General features: G+C 34.3%; 2 protein-coding genes across 2 annotated transcripts; one reads left to right on the forward strand and one right to left on the reverse strand.

Annotated features, from left to right (window-relative positions):
• The first annotated feature begins 4,984 nt into the window (after positions 1-4,984).
• LOC130670063 (MATH and LRR domain-containing protein PFE0570w-like) lies at positions 4,985-6,576 on the forward strand. Its single transcript, XM_057473239.1, has 2 exons — positions 4,985-5,257; positions 6,337-6,576. Exons 1-2 carry the CDS (start codon positions 4,985-4,987, stop codon positions 6,574-6,576), a joined length of 513 nt encoding a protein of 170 aa, XP_057329222.1.
• Positions 6,577-12,509: 5,933 nt separating this feature from the next.
• LOC130669837 (general odorant-binding protein 19a-like) lies at positions 12,510-14,533 on the reverse strand. Its single transcript, XM_057472945.1, has 6 exons — positions 14,354-14,533; positions 14,188-14,266; positions 13,200-13,288; positions 12,890-13,004; positions 12,722-12,789; positions 12,510-12,645 (listed from the first exon to the last, which is right to left on the reverse strand). The coding sequence occupies exons 1-6, from the start codon at positions 14,423-14,425 to the stop codon at positions 12,628-12,630; spliced, it is 441 nt and encodes a 146-aa protein (XP_057328928.1). The 5' UTR covers positions 14,426-14,533; the 3' UTR covers positions 12,510-12,627.
• Between the last annotated feature and the right edge of the window lie 2,525 nt (positions 14,534-17,058).

The raw sequence follows: 17,058 nt of genomic DNA on the forward strand, positions 1-17,058 counted from the left end.
CTGACCGACTCAACTAGTCCAAAAATTCTGTACGCTTCATAAAAAACCTTTTAGTCAAAATATTCAAAGAAGGACAACAATCACATTATCTTACTACCTTGTCCTCTGTGTCTTACTATACCCATCCTGTGACCGTGGCTACGTTTGGTGAACAGATGTCACAGCGAGCCTAAGCCTCCCGCAATGTACATACTCTACTTAAGTTGTAAACAACTAGAGCTTAAATTTTATTTAATTGTTATTGTAAAAACAAGTCTTGACTGTTGGAAATTTCCCGTCCCATTGGAAAACCCCATTTTATTCTTTCATCTCCGACATATATATATTTACTCAGATTACTAAGAGCTTCCCGTACAAAAAATGATAGATCTGCGATAGATTGGTTGTAGATCTATCCGAGATCAATGAGAAGTCTACCATCGATCTGTGATAGATCTATGAGAGGTCTATGATCAACTTCTCTGGGGAGACAGCTGTATTTTTTTATTTTTAATAAACTGATAGGATGATGATAGTATAAATTAACTCGAATGAAATAATTCGATGAATTTTCATAAAAAATTAGGTTATTTCAAATAACGATCCCATAATTGACCTGTTTTATAGAAACATAAATCAACCGCGAATCTGATACAGCTTTCTAATGGATCAGTTATAAAGGCATAAGGGCGTATAAAATTTTGCTTTGTCGAATCAGCCAATTTACATCTAGAAAAATTTTTTTTCGTTGTAAAATTTTTTTAGACGCCCGATCTGAGAAATCATAACAGCGACAACATGAGTAAGATCAGTGTTTCTAGATTTTTAAATAAAAAACCATTGTCTGACCAAAAACAAATATTTTTTTTTCCGTGCTTAGGATTATTGGATTCCCGAAAAGAATATGACGATCTTTATGCCCTAATAGCACCTGCAACGCGATACTTTCAACTGATATTTGTTAGATCAATCACAAATCTGAGGTAGAGCTTAAAGAGACCTACGATTAATGTTTATGACTAATTTCTACCAGATCCACCATAGATATATGACAGCTTTCTGATAGATATGTGGTACCATTACTACAGAACTTTAGCAAGTCTACTATAGATCTATGATAGCTTTCTGATAGGACTGTGGTATGATCACCCCAGATCTTTAACAAATTTACCATAGATCTATGATAGCTATCTGATGGATTCGTGGTATACTCTACCGATCTTCAGTAGATCCACCATAGATCTATGGTGGATCTGTGGTAGGATCACCATCGATCTTCAGAAAATTGATCATAGAGCTATGCAAATCTACTATATTGCAGATCTCTAGCAAATCTACTATAGATCTATGATAGCTTTGTGATAGATATGAGGTATATTAACCAGCAGCCTTTAGTAGATTCACAGTAGGTCTGTTACAGCATTCTGACAGATCTGTGGTATGATCACCACAGATCTTTAGCAAATCTACCATAGATCTATGATTGCTTTCTGTTAGATCTGTGGTAAATTTATCACCGACCCATCAGAAAGCTATCATAGATCTATAGTAGATTTGCTAGAGATCTGTAGTAATAATACCACAGAGCTATCAGAAAGCTGTCATATATCTATGCTGGATCTGGTGGAAATTAGTCATAAACATCAGTCGTAGGTCTCTTTAAGCTCTACTTTAGATTTGTGATTGATCTAAAAAATATCAGTTGAAAGTATCAAGTTGCAGGTGCTATTAGGGCATAAAGATCGTCATATTCTTTTCGGGGACCCAATAATCCTAAGCACGTAAAAAAAAATCGGTCTGTCAGTTGACCCTGCGGGCCAGCCCCGAAACTTCCCGCTATATTCGAAATCGTTGAGCTCGAAAACACTATTGTGAATACATTTTCGAGCTCTTCGAGCTCGCAAATACTTTTGTATGGCATTGTTTTGTAAAAAACCATTTTGGAGCATTTCTTTCTCCCACGATATCTCACGAACGAATTCACCGATTTTGATGGTTGAGACGGCAATCGACGCGTTTTGTCAAGTTCTAAAGCTGATCAAATTTTGGATTCGATTTATAGAGTCGTTTTTGAAATATTTCAGGAAAAATAAAAAATTTTTTTTTTTTTTAATTCTTTCGACAACGGTTTCTCTTGAACGGATGAACCGATTTTGATGGTTGAGGTGGCATTCGACGCGGTTTATAAAGCTCTAGAGCCCAGTCCATTTTGGAATTAATGCATCGAGCACATTAAAAGTTATCCAAAAAAAAACATTTTTGAAAAAACTTTATTTTTGGAATATCTCTGAACGAGCCATACCGATCAAGCTCAGTTTTCTCTCGGCTTCAAGATATTGACAATCCGCGTCGAATGACACCTTAAAGTTCAAAATCGGTTCATCCGTTCAAAAGATACAGGTATTTACATACGTACGTACGTACGTACATACATACATACATACACTCGGACATCATCTTGAAATTAGTCAGAATAGCTTCCTAGGACCTCAAAACGTCGACATCTGATGGAAATTCGATTTTCGTAAATCGGACCGAAACCAATAACTTCCCGAATTTTTGAAAATTTACAATTTTCTTAGCGGGAAGTTAAAAATATTTGTTTTTGGTCAGACAATGATTCTTTATTTAAAAATCTAGAAACACTGATCTCACTCATGTTGTCGCTGTTATGATCGGACGTCTAAAAAAATTTTACAACGAAAAAAAATTTGTCTAGATGTAAATTGGCTGATTCGACAAAACAAAATTTTATACGCCCTTATGCCTTTAGAACTGATCCATTAGAAAGCTGTATCAGATTTGCGGTTGATTTATGTTTCTATAAAACAGGTCAATTATGGGATCGTTATTTGAAATAACCTATTTTTTTATGAAAATTCATCGAATTATTTCATTCAAGTTAAATTATACTATCATCATCCTATCAGTTTATTAAAAATGGTAATTGTTTCGAAGTGGGGTCAACCACATTTTTAGCCATAAAAAATCGAAAAATCAATATTTTCGAATCGTTTTTTTTTAAATTGTTCTATTTCATGGCGGATTTATGAAAAAAAATATGTCGATTTTAAAAAATGAAAATAAAAATATTTTTTATACAATAAAAGTTCAAAAAAATGTTATATCACTAGTTTTTCATTGAAATTTAATTAATAATTATGTTTTCGAAAAATGCACTAATTTTTTTCAAAAAGTACATAAAAAAATGAATACATTAAAAAAAAAAATTGCCCTATCATAAAAAATTTTTTTTCTTAAAATATTCAGTTTTTTATGTTTTTTAAGAAAAAAAATCGGTCTGTCAGTTGACCCTGCGGGCCAGCCCCAAAACTTCCCGCTGTTTTCGAGCTCGTTGAGCTCGAAAACAATATTGTGAATACATTTTCGAGCTCTACGAGCTCGCAAATACTTATGTATGCCATTGTTTTGTAAAAAACCATTTTTTAGCATTTCTTTCTCCCACGATATCTCACGAACGAATTAACCGATTTTGATGGTTGAGGCGGCAATCGACGCGTTTTGTCAAGTTCTAAAGCTGATAAAATTTTTGATTCGATTTATCGAGTCGTTTTTGAGATATTTCAGGAAAAATAAAAAAAATTTTTTTTTTTAATTCTTTCGACAACGGTTTCTCTTGAACGAATGAAGCGATTTTGATGGTTGAGGTGGCATTCGACGCGGCTTATAAAGCTCTAGAGCCCAGTCCATTTTGGAATGAATCCATCGAGCACATTAAAAGTTATCCAAAAAAAAAATTTTTGAAAAAACTTTATTTTTGGAATATCTCTGAACGAGCCCTACCGATCAAGCTCAATTTTCTCTCGGCTTCAAGATATTGACAATCCGCGTCGAATGGCACCTTAAAGTTCAAAATCGGTTCATCCGTTCGAAAGATACAGGTATTTACATACGTACGTACGTACGTACATACATACATACATACACTCGGACATCATCTTGAAATTAGTCAGAATAGCTTCCTAGGACCTCAAAACGTCGACATCTGATGGAAATTCGATTTTCGTAAATCGGACCGAAACCAATAACTTCCCGAATTTTTGAAAATTTACAATTTTCTTAGCGGGAAGTTAAAAATACTAGCAAGCTCAAAAAAATGTTGCCACAAAAATTTCGATGAAAATGACGAAAACCATGAATTTTTTCTACTTTAAAATCGGAAAAACTCATCGAAATCTAACAAATTTCGAATTTATGATGGTGAATTTTTAAATTCGCCGTGAAGTAGAACAATTTAAAAAAAAAAAAAACGATTCGAAAATATTGATTTTTCGATTTTTTATAGCCAAAAATGTGGTTCACCCCACTTGTAAATAATTACCTTAAAAATAAAAAAATGCAGTTGTCTCCCCAGAGAAGCTGATCATAGACCTCTCATAGATCTATTACAGATCGATGGTAGACTTCTTATTGATCTCGGATAGATCTACAACCAATCTATCGCAGATCTATCGTTTTTTGAACGGGTTACTTTTTGTTTATGTAATTTAACCGTAGGGATATAAAAATTGTATGTCCATCACTGAGAGTGTGTTCTTCGGTAACAACATAACAATAGCCATACCCCCTCTTTTAAAGAAAAACCAAACTCAGTCATTAGCTCTGGTTAGTAGACGCTAGTGGCTTCAGTTTTCAGTCGTCATCGACACACGCCTGAGGTACGTCCGAAATAGTGCGCTTGAGAAATAATATAAAATATATTAAATAAAACTAGCTGTGTTTATTATAATGACGCATAAAAATGAAAAACGTGTGAAAAAATCGAGTAAGTATGCTGAAAAGTAAAAGAACATTTTTTTTATACTAGTTTTAAATTAAATATCACGTTTTTCTTTAAGCAATAATATATTTATAAAATTAACATTTAATTTATTATTCAAATTTTAGATCAGGATCAAAGCCATCCGGTTAATAAATTGTCAAATAGCGATGCTACCGACGGTGAGACCAAAACAAAAAAAAAGAAAATTAAAAACAATAACTGATGAAACAGAAAAACAAGACAAAGACAAAAAAAAGAAAATCAGATGTACCAACTAACGAAACTAACAGTAAAAACAAAGACAAAGACAAAAATAAAAATCAAGTTATAGATAAAAATAACGATAATGAAAAACAGCAAATTGATGATCAGGGAACAACAGAAAGTGAAGTTGATAAGCCGAATGATAAACGAAAAAATACAAGGCATCCGGTGACATCTAAAAGGACCTCTCGCCATCTGCAAACGCAAGAAGACCGCTTGCGTGTAATTGAGGTAAAATAATTCATTTCAGTTCTGTGCCTTTGGCTTGACCTGTCGGAGATTATCTACCCCATCTTTCGCACATACTCATCCAAAGTTGCTCTTTTTTGGCCCCTCTTTAGGCCTGATAGATGGGGGTCATTACCCTTTTCACCCTCGATTTGCTAGTGCCGGGTAGCACGCGTCGTTAAGACTCGTGAATTCTCAGTACGCTATTACTTTTCGAGTAGTGCATATGAGTCTAAACGTTGTTGTAACGTTCGAGTGAAGAGTGTTTTTTAACCCATACTTGTAAACAATAGTAAGTCTGGTAGAAGTATTATTTGTTACAGATAAACTTATGATACCAGCCGCGTGCGTAAAGGCTCGAGTTAAAGTGCTTGAGGAGCCGTAACGGCTCAAGGCAGCCGGCCAAAGGTAATACTCTGATATAGCAGCCGCAACGGCTCGAGGAGTATCCCTGCAGCCTCTGGGCTCTAAGACAAGCTGTTTCCGAACTGTTACCGGGTAAAATAAAGAATGATCTTGCACCTAGTGGCAAAGTCATCAGATCAAAAAAAAAAAAAAGATCACTTGCTTGCAGATACATTATCTCAAGCTCATAGAAGCAAAAATGCACCTTCTAAAATATATGCATTTGAATTTTCCAGATGAATTTTTCCCCAGGGGTTTTTGTTACGATGGAGGAGTTGTTAGAGGAGTCAGCAGCGACGGAGGAGCTTGACAAAATACTGGACAGACTGCAGCTTACGGCGGAGGAGTGACTACCAGAAGGATGGAGAAACTGGAAAGTCGTGAGTCTGTCAAAAGACGAAGTCTTTGGAAAAGAGATAGACCCACAGGTCCTCAATAAAGTCCGGTTTGCTCTTCCCACGACGGAAATTGCGAGAGCATTTAATCCAGCCATACGGGAGTTTCCGGAGAAACTCTATCGAGATTATAAAATCGACATGTTAAACTGGGCTTTCTGTCGGGCCCTGATCATGAGCCCACCTGCAATAGTTAACAGAGTTCGGGGTTCAGCAGCCCAGACAGAATTATTTCTCCATGCTCTGAAACCTTTAAAAGAATAATTCATATCTCGTAAGCAGACAGCGGAACTGCTGGGAGGGGATGAGGAAGGCTCAGAGGAAGATGAAAACGAAGCTCCGGGTGGCAAGAGAAAAGCGCCAACACCAGAGGAACGCGCGCCAAAGCGGTCAAAGATTGCAGCTTTGGAGGAGAGAATGGAGAATATGTTCCAGGTTATATTGGATAAGATTGAGAGCAAAATATACAGGTGGAGTCCAGTGAATCAGAATCAGAGGGATCGGTTAGCCAGGAGGAGATAGATGAGAGCATGGTTACTGAATCTTCAGCATGGGAAGCGCCGGTTCTATTACCCGTTGTTGAGAAACAACAGCTGAATTTAGAGGCGTTGGCATTGGTCCCAGTGGTCAAGGAGAGTACTCCGTCAATACCGCCGCCGACGCCGGAGATCAAAGCGCAAGGAATAACGTGCCAGAAATTAGGTACGGAAAATTGGAACAAGATCCGCTACAAAGAGGTTCAGAAGAAGCTCCAAGCTTCACCAGTGTTTGATGGTCTGAAGGTGAATAGGCAGTTGGAAGGCTTAGCTCCAAAATCGTTTGCTAGTTCGATGCTGAAAAAAGCAGAGGAGATGGCTGGAACGATCACCCACGACTTGCTAAAACAAAGACAGAAGTTAAGGAAAATTATGCAAAAAATACCGCAGAAATACCCAGACGCCTACAACGAAATCAGGGATAACTTCTTGGGAGAATCGGCGTTTATGGAGATATCGGACAACTTGCTCCATTTTACTTGCGCCAGGCTTTGCAGAATTGATCGAGTTCAAAAGAAAGGTGTTTAAACCAAAAACCAACACCTTGCTGCTAGGTTAGCAGAGATTCCACCCTCTGAGTCTTATTTATTTGATGAGGAAGCTCTTTCGAAGTTCCTTGATCAGCGGGGTGGTGTTCAGAAGGTTGCTTTCTTTAGTCAAAAGAACCCCAGGGAGGGGGAGTATCAGCCAATGAGGCCTAAACCAGGTCGCTCATCAGTGAGTCCGGGATACTTTCGCGACAGAGGAGTAAATCATCGTTCAAACCATCATCAGTGCCATCCTCGTCCTTTCGGAAGCCTAATCCCAAAGACGCAAGAAAATCCACGAAAAGATTTAGTTCCGGCAAGAGAGATCGTTCTAAAAGATTATGACTGCCCGTTCCAGGGGGGTCAGTTAAAGAAATTCGTAGGTCGGTGGCGTCGGAGTACATTTTGGACATGTTGGAAGGCTACAGCATACCGTTCGTAATGAAACCAGTAACGGTACCGCTATCAAGTCAGATTTTAGGGTGATTTGGGACAACAGAATCTTGACAAATGACTCAGGAAGTAGAGAAACTGTTAAAAGAAGGTGTATTAAAAAAAGCCAAGTGGACAACAGGATTCATTTCCACAATGTTCCTGTTTCCAAAGCAGGACGGATCAGCAAGGCCTATCTTCAATTTGAAAATATTGAACCAGTACCTGAACCCGTTCAAATTCCGCTTAATACACCAGTGGCATGTTGCCGGTTTCCTGAGGTGGCGAGATTACTTGGTAAAGTTGGACATCTCCCAAGCTTACTTCCACATTCCAATCATTCTGCATCATCAGAAATTTCTATGTTTAACATACAAAGGCCAAGTATACAACATGACGTGTCTGCCTTTTAGTCTGGCGAGTGCTCCGCAGGCGTTCTCCAAGATCAGCAATTGGCTGGCGAACTTCTTTTGGAGTTTTGGAATAAGAGAATCTTAGTTTATCTAGACGATTTTCTTATAGTGACCCAAGACCCTCTAGCTCTGCGAAGCCAAGTAGAACTGGTAATGAACTATCATCGGTATCTGGGCTGACAGGTGAACCTCAGAAAATCCGTGATCACACCATTGAGAAAATTGGAATTTCTGGGGATTATTTGGGACACCGAGAAAAATCAAATGATCTTGCCAGAGGACAAGAAGGACCGAATTCCGACAGCTGTCAATCAGATAGAGAGGAAACGAAAATGGAATTGGAAGTGCGGAACTTCGTTGCTGGGCCAGCTCAATTTCGCAGCATTGGCAGTTTTACTGGGTCGATTGTTCTTGAGAGAGTTGCAGAAAGCGAGCTTGGAACTCCCGGAAGTCAGACCAAAGAAGAAAATTGGAGTCCCGCAGTCAGCTCTGGAAGACTGTGCATGGTGGAGAAACAACATACATCGGACGATCCCAATATTCAGAGACCAGCCTTCGATATTTCTGACAACGGATGCGTCACAAGAAGGATGGGGATTCCATCTGGACAATCAGATGAGAGCGGGTCAGTGGACGCAGGAACAAATCCATTGGCACGGGAATCGGAAGGAACTCTACACAGTCCTGATTGCCATCAGGGAATTCGAGACCACCGATGCTCAAAGCGATCGGAATAACAGAAGCGTCGAAAACTATGCGAAAATCGAGTGTGTGGAACATTCAGGATCTGATTGAGTGGTTAAAGAAACACCCACTAGATCAGGATAGTATTTCCCAGGTCTCTAGACACACTGCCATCCTGCTGCTGTTGGCGTCGGGGAGACGGATCCATGATTTGACCCTTTTGTCCATTGATACGAAAGGATATGAATCAAATCGTAACTCAGTAACCTTCTGGCCGAAATTCGGCTCAAAGACGGACAGTGTTTGACTCAGGCAATCGGGATGGAATTTGTCGAGAGCAAAACAGCAGATGTTCGACGTAGTATTCTGAGTGAAGCGCTTGATGAAAATTTCAGCTGAAAGACGCAAAGCAAGACCAGGCTTGAATCAATTATTTTTTGCAACAAGAGCGAAGGTCAAGGAAGTATCGAGAGCTATTATAGCTGGGTGGATAAAGACGGTCTTTAAAGAATTGAAAATCAACGTGAGTCCTGGATCAATAAGGTCGGTGGTAGCCTCACACAGATTTGAACAAGGGATGGAGCTCGATCAGATCCTACAACGGGGAAACTGGCAAGAAGAAGTGAATTTGGCTTTAGAGGGCTCTCTAAAGCCAAAAAAGTGCCTAAAAATATGTCCTTTTAGCATTAGAAACACGATATATATATATATATATATACACATATATATATATATATATATTTATGTAATATAACGGACTTTTGAGGACACGATTGCGTCTACAATTCTTATCCGATTTTCTACAATTATTTTATGTGCAATTACCACGGTTAAGTTCAAAGATAGGCTGAATCGGTCGATTAGTTTAGAAGTTATGGCTGTTTGAAATTTTCATGATTTTTCGAAAAAATCCGTTTTTAATCACTTTTAAAGTCCATATAACTTTAGAACTAAAACTCATAGATCATTTCTGTAAAAAGTATTTTAAAGCTTTAATTTATGACCTTAAACTTTATATTTTGACCATTTCTTCCAATAGTATGATAGCCTTGAAAATTTTAATGGAATCAAAAAATGTTGAAAATATGGTTTTCATTCCACATAACTTATGATTGTCCCATGATAATCCAGTTTTGTCAGTTGTATTTTATTGTGCACAAAATAACCTGTAAATTTCACTGCTATTTTATATTTTAAAAGTATTTCTTTAATTATTTATGATATGTATCAAATGTACTGCTAATCCCTATGATTATCACTGGTCTTGTCACTACGATAGCGCCCACAGTTTTTATCGGATTTTAATGAAATTTTTTACACTTATTCTATCGGCGATTACCTTGATCAAGTTAAAAGATGGGCTGAATCGTTCAAATTGTTTTGAAATCATAACTGTTAGAAATTTTCATGATTTTTCGTAAAAATCAGTTTTAATCACTGCTAAAACTTATGTAACTTCAAAACTAATATTCATAGACAATTTCTGTAAAAAGAATCTGAAAGCCTGTCTAATAATCTTTAATTTATGACCTTAAGCTTTATGTTTTGACTATTTCTTTCAATAATTTGATAGCCTTGAAATTTTTAATGAAATCAAAAAATGTTGAAAATATGGTTTTCATTCCAAATAACTTAAGCATTTCCCATTATAATCCATATTCGTCAGTTGTATTTTATTGTGAAGAAAATAACCTGTAAACTTTACAGCTATTTTATATTTCAAAAGTATTTCTGTTATCACTTATGATGTTTCAAACGTACCTGTATGCTCTATGATTAATACTGGTCATTACGATAACATTCACAGCTATCCTCGGATTTTAATGAAACTTTCCACACTTATTATATAGGTTATTATCTTGATTAAATTTGAAGATGAGCTAAATCGGTCGATAAATTTTGAAGTTATGGTTGCTTGAAATTTTACCGTGTAAGCTTTAATATTTACCTTTCTTTCAATAATTTGATAGTCTGACAGTTTGGACATTATCAAAAAAATTAGAAAATGTGGATTTTATTCCGGATAATATATACATTTTAGGTAGATTTTTTTTTAAATCTAGGTATTGCATTTGTCCTCATGGTAGATTTTTCAAGGAATTTTGTCATAACCAATCATAATTGGTTTAGTAGACTTCAAAAATACCATTCGTTGAAAAATTTATATACATACGTACTATATTTATCCATACATGTTCCAAGTCTATACATACATATATATATATATATATATATATATATATATATCTTCGAGCTCGAAAATACTTTTGCATACTATTGTTTTCTAAAAAAACATTTTTTAGCATTTCTTTCTCCCACGATATCTCGCGAACGAATTAACCGATTTTGATGTTTGAGGTGGCAATCGTCGCGTTTTATCAAATTGTAAATCTGATTAACTTTTGAAATTGATGTATCCAGCCGTTTTTGAGAAATTTAAAAAAAAACAAAAAAAAATTTTTTTTTAAATTCTTTCGTCAACGGTTTCTCTTGAACGAATGAACCGATTTTGATGGTTGAGGTGGCATTCGACGCAGCTTATAAAGTTTTAGAGCCTAGTCCATTTTGGAATCAATCCATCGAGCACATTAAAAGTTATCCAAAAAAAACACTTTTGAAAAAATTTTATTTTTGGAATATCTCTGAACGAGCCCCACCGATCAAGCTCCATTTTCTTTCAGCTTCAAGATATTGACAAGCCGCATTGAATGACACCTTAAAGTTTGAAATCGGTTCATCCGTTCATAAAATACAAGTATGTACATACGTACGTACGTACACTCGGACATCATCGTGAAATTAGTCAGAATAGCTTCCTAGGACCTCAAAACGTCGACATCTGATAAACATTCGATTTTCGTAAATCGGACCGAAACCAATAACTTCCCGAATGTTTGAAAATTTACAATTTTCTTAGTGGGAAGTAAAAAAAAAAAAAAAAGTTAAGAGAAGGAAAATTGTTTTAATAAAATTTTGAAGGTACTCCGTTATGCCCATCTCTTAATACTTTTATTTGTGATATTAATACACGAAAAACGATTTATAAATCATTATGATTATCAGCTAAATCTACAAATAAAAAATAAAATTGAATCACCTGCTCTTTTTTCACAGAAATTTTCATGGTAAATTTACGGTAATAAAAGTAAAAAATAAGTAATATAAGGAGAACATTTCTAATGAAAAATGGCGGCGGTGTGTGTTTGTTTACATGTAAAATTTCCTGTTTTAACCCTAATGTTTTTTTTTTTTTAAACCGAGAAGGCCTACAGTAGTGATTTTCGAAAGGAACCTTCTCTGCTTAATTCTGAAAATTGAGAAAAAAAAATTAAGTCGTTTCGTCAAGTCGTTCTCGAGATATCCGTATCGCCCCGTTTTTTTGAACCACAGACTAATGGACGTCCACGATAAATTTTTTTTAATGAACTTTTTTTTACATTAATACATATTGGACAATTAAAAAAAAGTATTAGGAATACTCATTAGTGTTTCAGCTTTATATTGATGTGCTTTTCATAATGTATAAGAGTAATAGAAAAAAAAATACACCTTAATGAGTGGAAATCGTGTGACCTTGACAGGTCGTTTATAAAGCACAACCTCTCCGCTTCGCTTCCAAGGCGTGCAATAGGGTAAGAGCACCAGTACCCAGCCCCAAACCAGTAGCCAGCCACCTCATGTTAAAGTATATCTATATATATTTTGAGCCAATGTTAAAGTATATGACCGGCTGGCTACTGGTTTACGGCTGGGCACTGGTGCTCTTACCCTACATGGCGGCGGAACGACGCGGCGCGACGAACGAAGGGTGGCGAGACCGCGTGACGGACGGAGGGTTAAAATATCAAATTCATAACAAAAAGTTTCACTAAACAAAATTTATTCAAGAGACAATTATTTATAATTTTTTATAAAAAGAAATAAATATACTAATTACTGGTGCAATAGAAGTATATTTATATGAACGCATAAGAAGTATATTTATATGAATGTATATACCTGCAATAAAAATAAAATAACAATTAATTCTATTAAGATACTCGATGAGAATATAAAGTTCATTTATTAAACTTACTCCTGCATCCATATTTCGGTAACATTTAGCGTAATCATATCCCAATTGACAAAGCTCAGTAGCTGTCACTGGTTTGAAAATAAAACAAGTTAATAATAATGGTAATGGATTAAATAAATAAGTCAATTAATCATCGAGTAAAAAGCGATAAAACTATAATATATTTACTTTGAGCTTTACAAGTAGTAAAAACATTTTTCATCCTGTCTATGTACTGTAGTTCTACCATTGCGTCCAATTGTTTGAACACATAACTTAGATCAATATTATTGTCTTTATCAAACTAAAAAATAAATTCTTTTCTATTTATCTGCTATTTAATTCTTCCCATACGAAAAAAATATATATCCGGGCAAATTTGCATATATGAGACATATATTTATATATATGTTGCATATATGCGACATATTCCAGATTTGCCCGGATATATATTTTTTTCGTATGGGTTATTAAAATAGGAATATTAATAAGTTCTTACTATTTTTGACATTTTACAGTAGCAACCGAGATAGCACTTCAGGGCTTCATCTTCAGGAAATTCTCCATTGCGATGAGCTTCTTGTAATTCTAGAAGAAAAGAACGATGCCGATTTACATTAATTCAATATGTAATGAATGTATGTTAGGAAATCGGCGCTAAATCACTAAAAAGTCAAGAAAGGTAAACATCATTTTTTTTTTCACCATACCTGCGCCGAAAGTTTAAATCCCTGCCCTGTTTAGAGGGAAGAAAGTCGTTCATTTCTTTTATGAGAAAACAAATGATAAAAATTTATCGCATGCGTCATTTTTCCCTCAAACAGATGCAGAAATTTAAACTTTCAGGTGCAGATCTGGTGAAAAATTGTATACACACCATACGGAAGAAGGTACCCGTATAAAAAAAATTTTCGTTCATAATAGATTTAGATCCGAATTTCATGACGAAACTCAAATCATAACACAAATATAACTTTCATCATGACTTAACTCCAACTTTTCGTCTAGTAAATCAGTATCAATTATAAAATTAATTTATTACGTCTTTGAATTGGACTTGGGACGACTTCGATAAAAACTTGCCTGAATTTTTACTGAATTAAACCTTTTGTCAAATTTATCGATTCGGAAATTAACACTAAACTTCTTCTAATAAGCACTTGATTCACGTAAATCAGTTTCGACTGTAAAATTAATTTAGTGAACAAACTTCGGATCACTTAGATTTAAATTTGACTGAGTCATAATCTTGTCGTGATTAAAGTTGTTGAAACAAATTAATTATGAAAGTTATATTTGTGTCACGATCTGAGTTTCGAGATGAAATTTAGATCTAAATTCATTACGAATAAAAATTTTTTTACACGGGTAGGACGTCCCGATCCGCGTGTTTGCCACCCTCGCCTTCGACCCGAGTAATCAATGACACACGCAGATTAAAATGTCTTACTTTACTTTACTCTTTAGTTTTTAAATAAATATCATACCTTTACTGAGAGCTGTTTTAGAGGCACAACTTTTGGCAATTGCTTTTCCGAATTCTTTCATTTGCTCTACATTCAATCGCTATTGAATTCAATTTTATAATTAATTACAGTATTTTTATCTAATATTATTACATTTTAATTAAAAATAATAATTAATATCACTTACAGCCTCAGTACGTGAAAAGTTAATTGTAACAAAAAAAACCACTGCGAGTGTTGAAATGAATTTATTTTTCATTTTCAATATATATTTATATTTATAGTTTAGTATTTAATAATGCACTCAAAGAAATATGAGTCTGTCTACGAACACTCGATCGCAATACATACGACGTATAAAGAATCGACTAAGAAATCTTGTCTATTTATCTGTTATCGTATATTTTTTTTTCTTTTAATTCTTAGTTGTAGTGCTGTATAATCAACCTTTAATTTAAAATTTTATTGCAGCAAACTCATCAATTTTTTTACTCACAAACATACTAATGTAATACTTGAACACAGTCGAAACATAAACTCAATAACTAATTATATCGTCGATATTATATAAAGAAACATAGAAACAGAAGTTACAATAGATAATAATTATTATTCTCATTTATTTCAATGCAAATTTATTGAGTGAATATTAAAACTTTTAATTTCAGCTTTTATGCGCCAATATCTTTGTAATTAATAAAAAAAATGAGTTATACATAAACTATGATTTTATTTGATAAGTTGTGCAAATTAAAAATTATATTACTCCGTAATCATGAAATGACATGCAAAAGTTTATCGAAGGTTTAATAACAAATAATTTTTTTTGTTTTTCAATTGTTCGTTTGGAAAATTTTAAATTCTAAGTAAAAAAAAAAAAAAAAATAATAATTGTTGCATTGAATATAGCTTTTTTATTTAACATATTACTGTTTTGAGATCTTGAAAACCCTATCATCTGCGTGTGTGTTAATAATTTTAATTTTTTTTCTGGTAAAATCTGAAATAAAAATAATAAACTTTTATTGTATGATAGAATCTATATTTCTCAACAAAACTCAAGTTTCAAGATCTTATAAATGATTTTTCGACGCGGATAAGTGTACAGAAATAAGTGGGATAGAATAAGGGATAAACGTGCGGCACGATAACGTGCCACACAGTAGGCTATTCTGAACACAGGTTATTTTTCTGTATTTTCAGACACTACGATGATTTTTATAATGATTATTTAGAGGTGTCAAAGATATTTTTTTTAATTGGATTTTGTGGTGAACACTATTATTAGGAACTGGTTTTTGATAATATCATCATAAAAGAATTTTGTCAACAACTGATTCACCTGAATATTCAAAACCTAAAATAAAACGAAAAAATAAATATCAAATTTTTTCGATGAACTAATTCATTCAAATTACAATAGAAAACCCGAGTAAAAACAAAATTCCGCCGCAACACCGTTGCACGGCTTTTGGAGCGCCGCACCACCGCTGCACTACAGCTGTAACAAATCTGATTATTTTACAATTGCCGCACCACCGCTGTGACAAGTAAAGAATTGATTTATCCGCTGCACTACCGCCGCACCACCGCCGTGACAACTAAAGAAATTTCTATTCGCCGCACCACCGCCGCACCACAGCTGTGATATTTTGTTGTAAATTATTTTTTATTTTATGTAATGTTCATTTATGCCCATTAATCAATCTGAAAACTATATAAATGATAGTTTCTCTTATTATTTCTCAATTGATAAGTTTTTCAATTGCTAATTACAACAATTTTTTATAAATGATTAATTTCTCTCACCATGAACCGTAAAATCTTCAATTATTGATTATTTTATTCTGTAGTGGAATTGAATCATTGAACAAACTTTTCAATTCGTTAAATTTTATAATTAGTGATTAAAAAACACATAGCCAAATAGTTATATTCATATGCGGTTTTAATTAGTGCATACATCAGTTATCAGTTATTGTTAAATCAAAGTTTTAAACATATTATGCAGAAATAATTTCCAATTCTAATTAAGGTAATTTACTATTTAATTTTTTTCTTATTTCTATTTTCAGGGCAACAAACTTATTACTGAGCACTAGGGTGACCCATAAAAACCGACTATTTTTTTTTTCGAGTCTCTTGCGAAAATTTGGTGGCTTACAATGTTTTAAGAAGCCTCTCCAAAAATCAGCTCGATAAAAAATTTTCAAGAGGTCGCTCATGAATTTTGAAAATATCAAAAATGATCAAAATTCGAATTTTTTATTTCTAAATTTTTTCTTTCTCGTGGCAGCAATAGTTTATAATTGTGAAATCATGACTACGCTGAGAATTTCAGCCCAAGATTTGAATATTTAAACCTCACTCAAGAATTTTGAATGTTTCCGAGTGCTGTCTTTTGGACGTTTTTGAGCGACCCTTAAACATTAATAATTAAGCTTCTAGATTTTTTCACCATCAATTTGCATGACAATGAATAAAAATATAACCCGAGAAATAGAAGTAATAAGTTTTTTACATACTTTTTTATTTTTTAATTCAATTTGTAGGTTTTTCGCTTATTCAAAACTTGCCAAATTTTATTGTTTAAGACTGTCCTGTACATTTTTGGTTATGCAAAAGTTATATTTAAGTGAAATGACAATAATTGAGTTATAAAAAAATATAAAACCTAATTCAAACTATTAGTTACATATTATCACCCGATAAAAAAAGATTGTGTCTAATCATATATGATCATGCATAATTGTCTATGTATGATCAGATCCGAAAATTGCCCAGGTCTGATCATACATAACTTGATCTGTTTATATATGAATAGATATGATTATATATAACCATGCATGAACGAATATAATCATTTTTAGAATCTCATTTAGAATATCTCTA

The sequence above is a fragment of the Microplitis mediator genome, chromosome 6 (genome assembly GCF_029852145.1).
Source record: "Microplitis mediator isolate UGA2020A chromosome 6, iyMicMedi2.1, whole genome shotgun sequence".
Lineage (NCBI taxonomy): Eukaryota > Metazoa > Arthropoda > Insecta > Hymenoptera > Braconidae > Microplitis > Microplitis mediator.

What these genes read in the sequence shown, in the direction of transcription:
- LOC130669837 (XM_057472945.1), bottom strand. Translation starts at nt 14,425, where the DNA reads ATGAAAAATAAATTCATTTCAACACTCGCAGTGGTTTTTTTTGTTACA. An exon ending in TAAAACAGCTCTCAGTAAAG is followed by an intron (nt 13,289 to 14,187) that starts GTATGATATTTA and finishes CTTTTCTTCTAG; the next exon opens with AATTACAAGAAGCTCATCGC. An exon ending in ACTGTAAAATGTCAAAAATA is followed by an intron (nt 13,005 to 13,199) that starts GTAAGAACTTAT and finishes TTTATTTTTTAG; the next exon opens with TTTGATAAAGACAATAATAT.
- LOC130670063 (XM_057473239.1), top strand. Translation starts at nt 4,985, where the DNA reads ATGAAACAGAAAAACAAGACAAAGACAAAAAAAAGAAAATCAGATGTA. An exon ending in ACCGCTTGCGTGTAATTGAG is followed by an intron (nt 5,258 to 6,336) that starts GTAAAATAATTC and finishes TCTCGTAAGCAG; the next exon opens with ACAGCGGAACTGCTGGGAGG.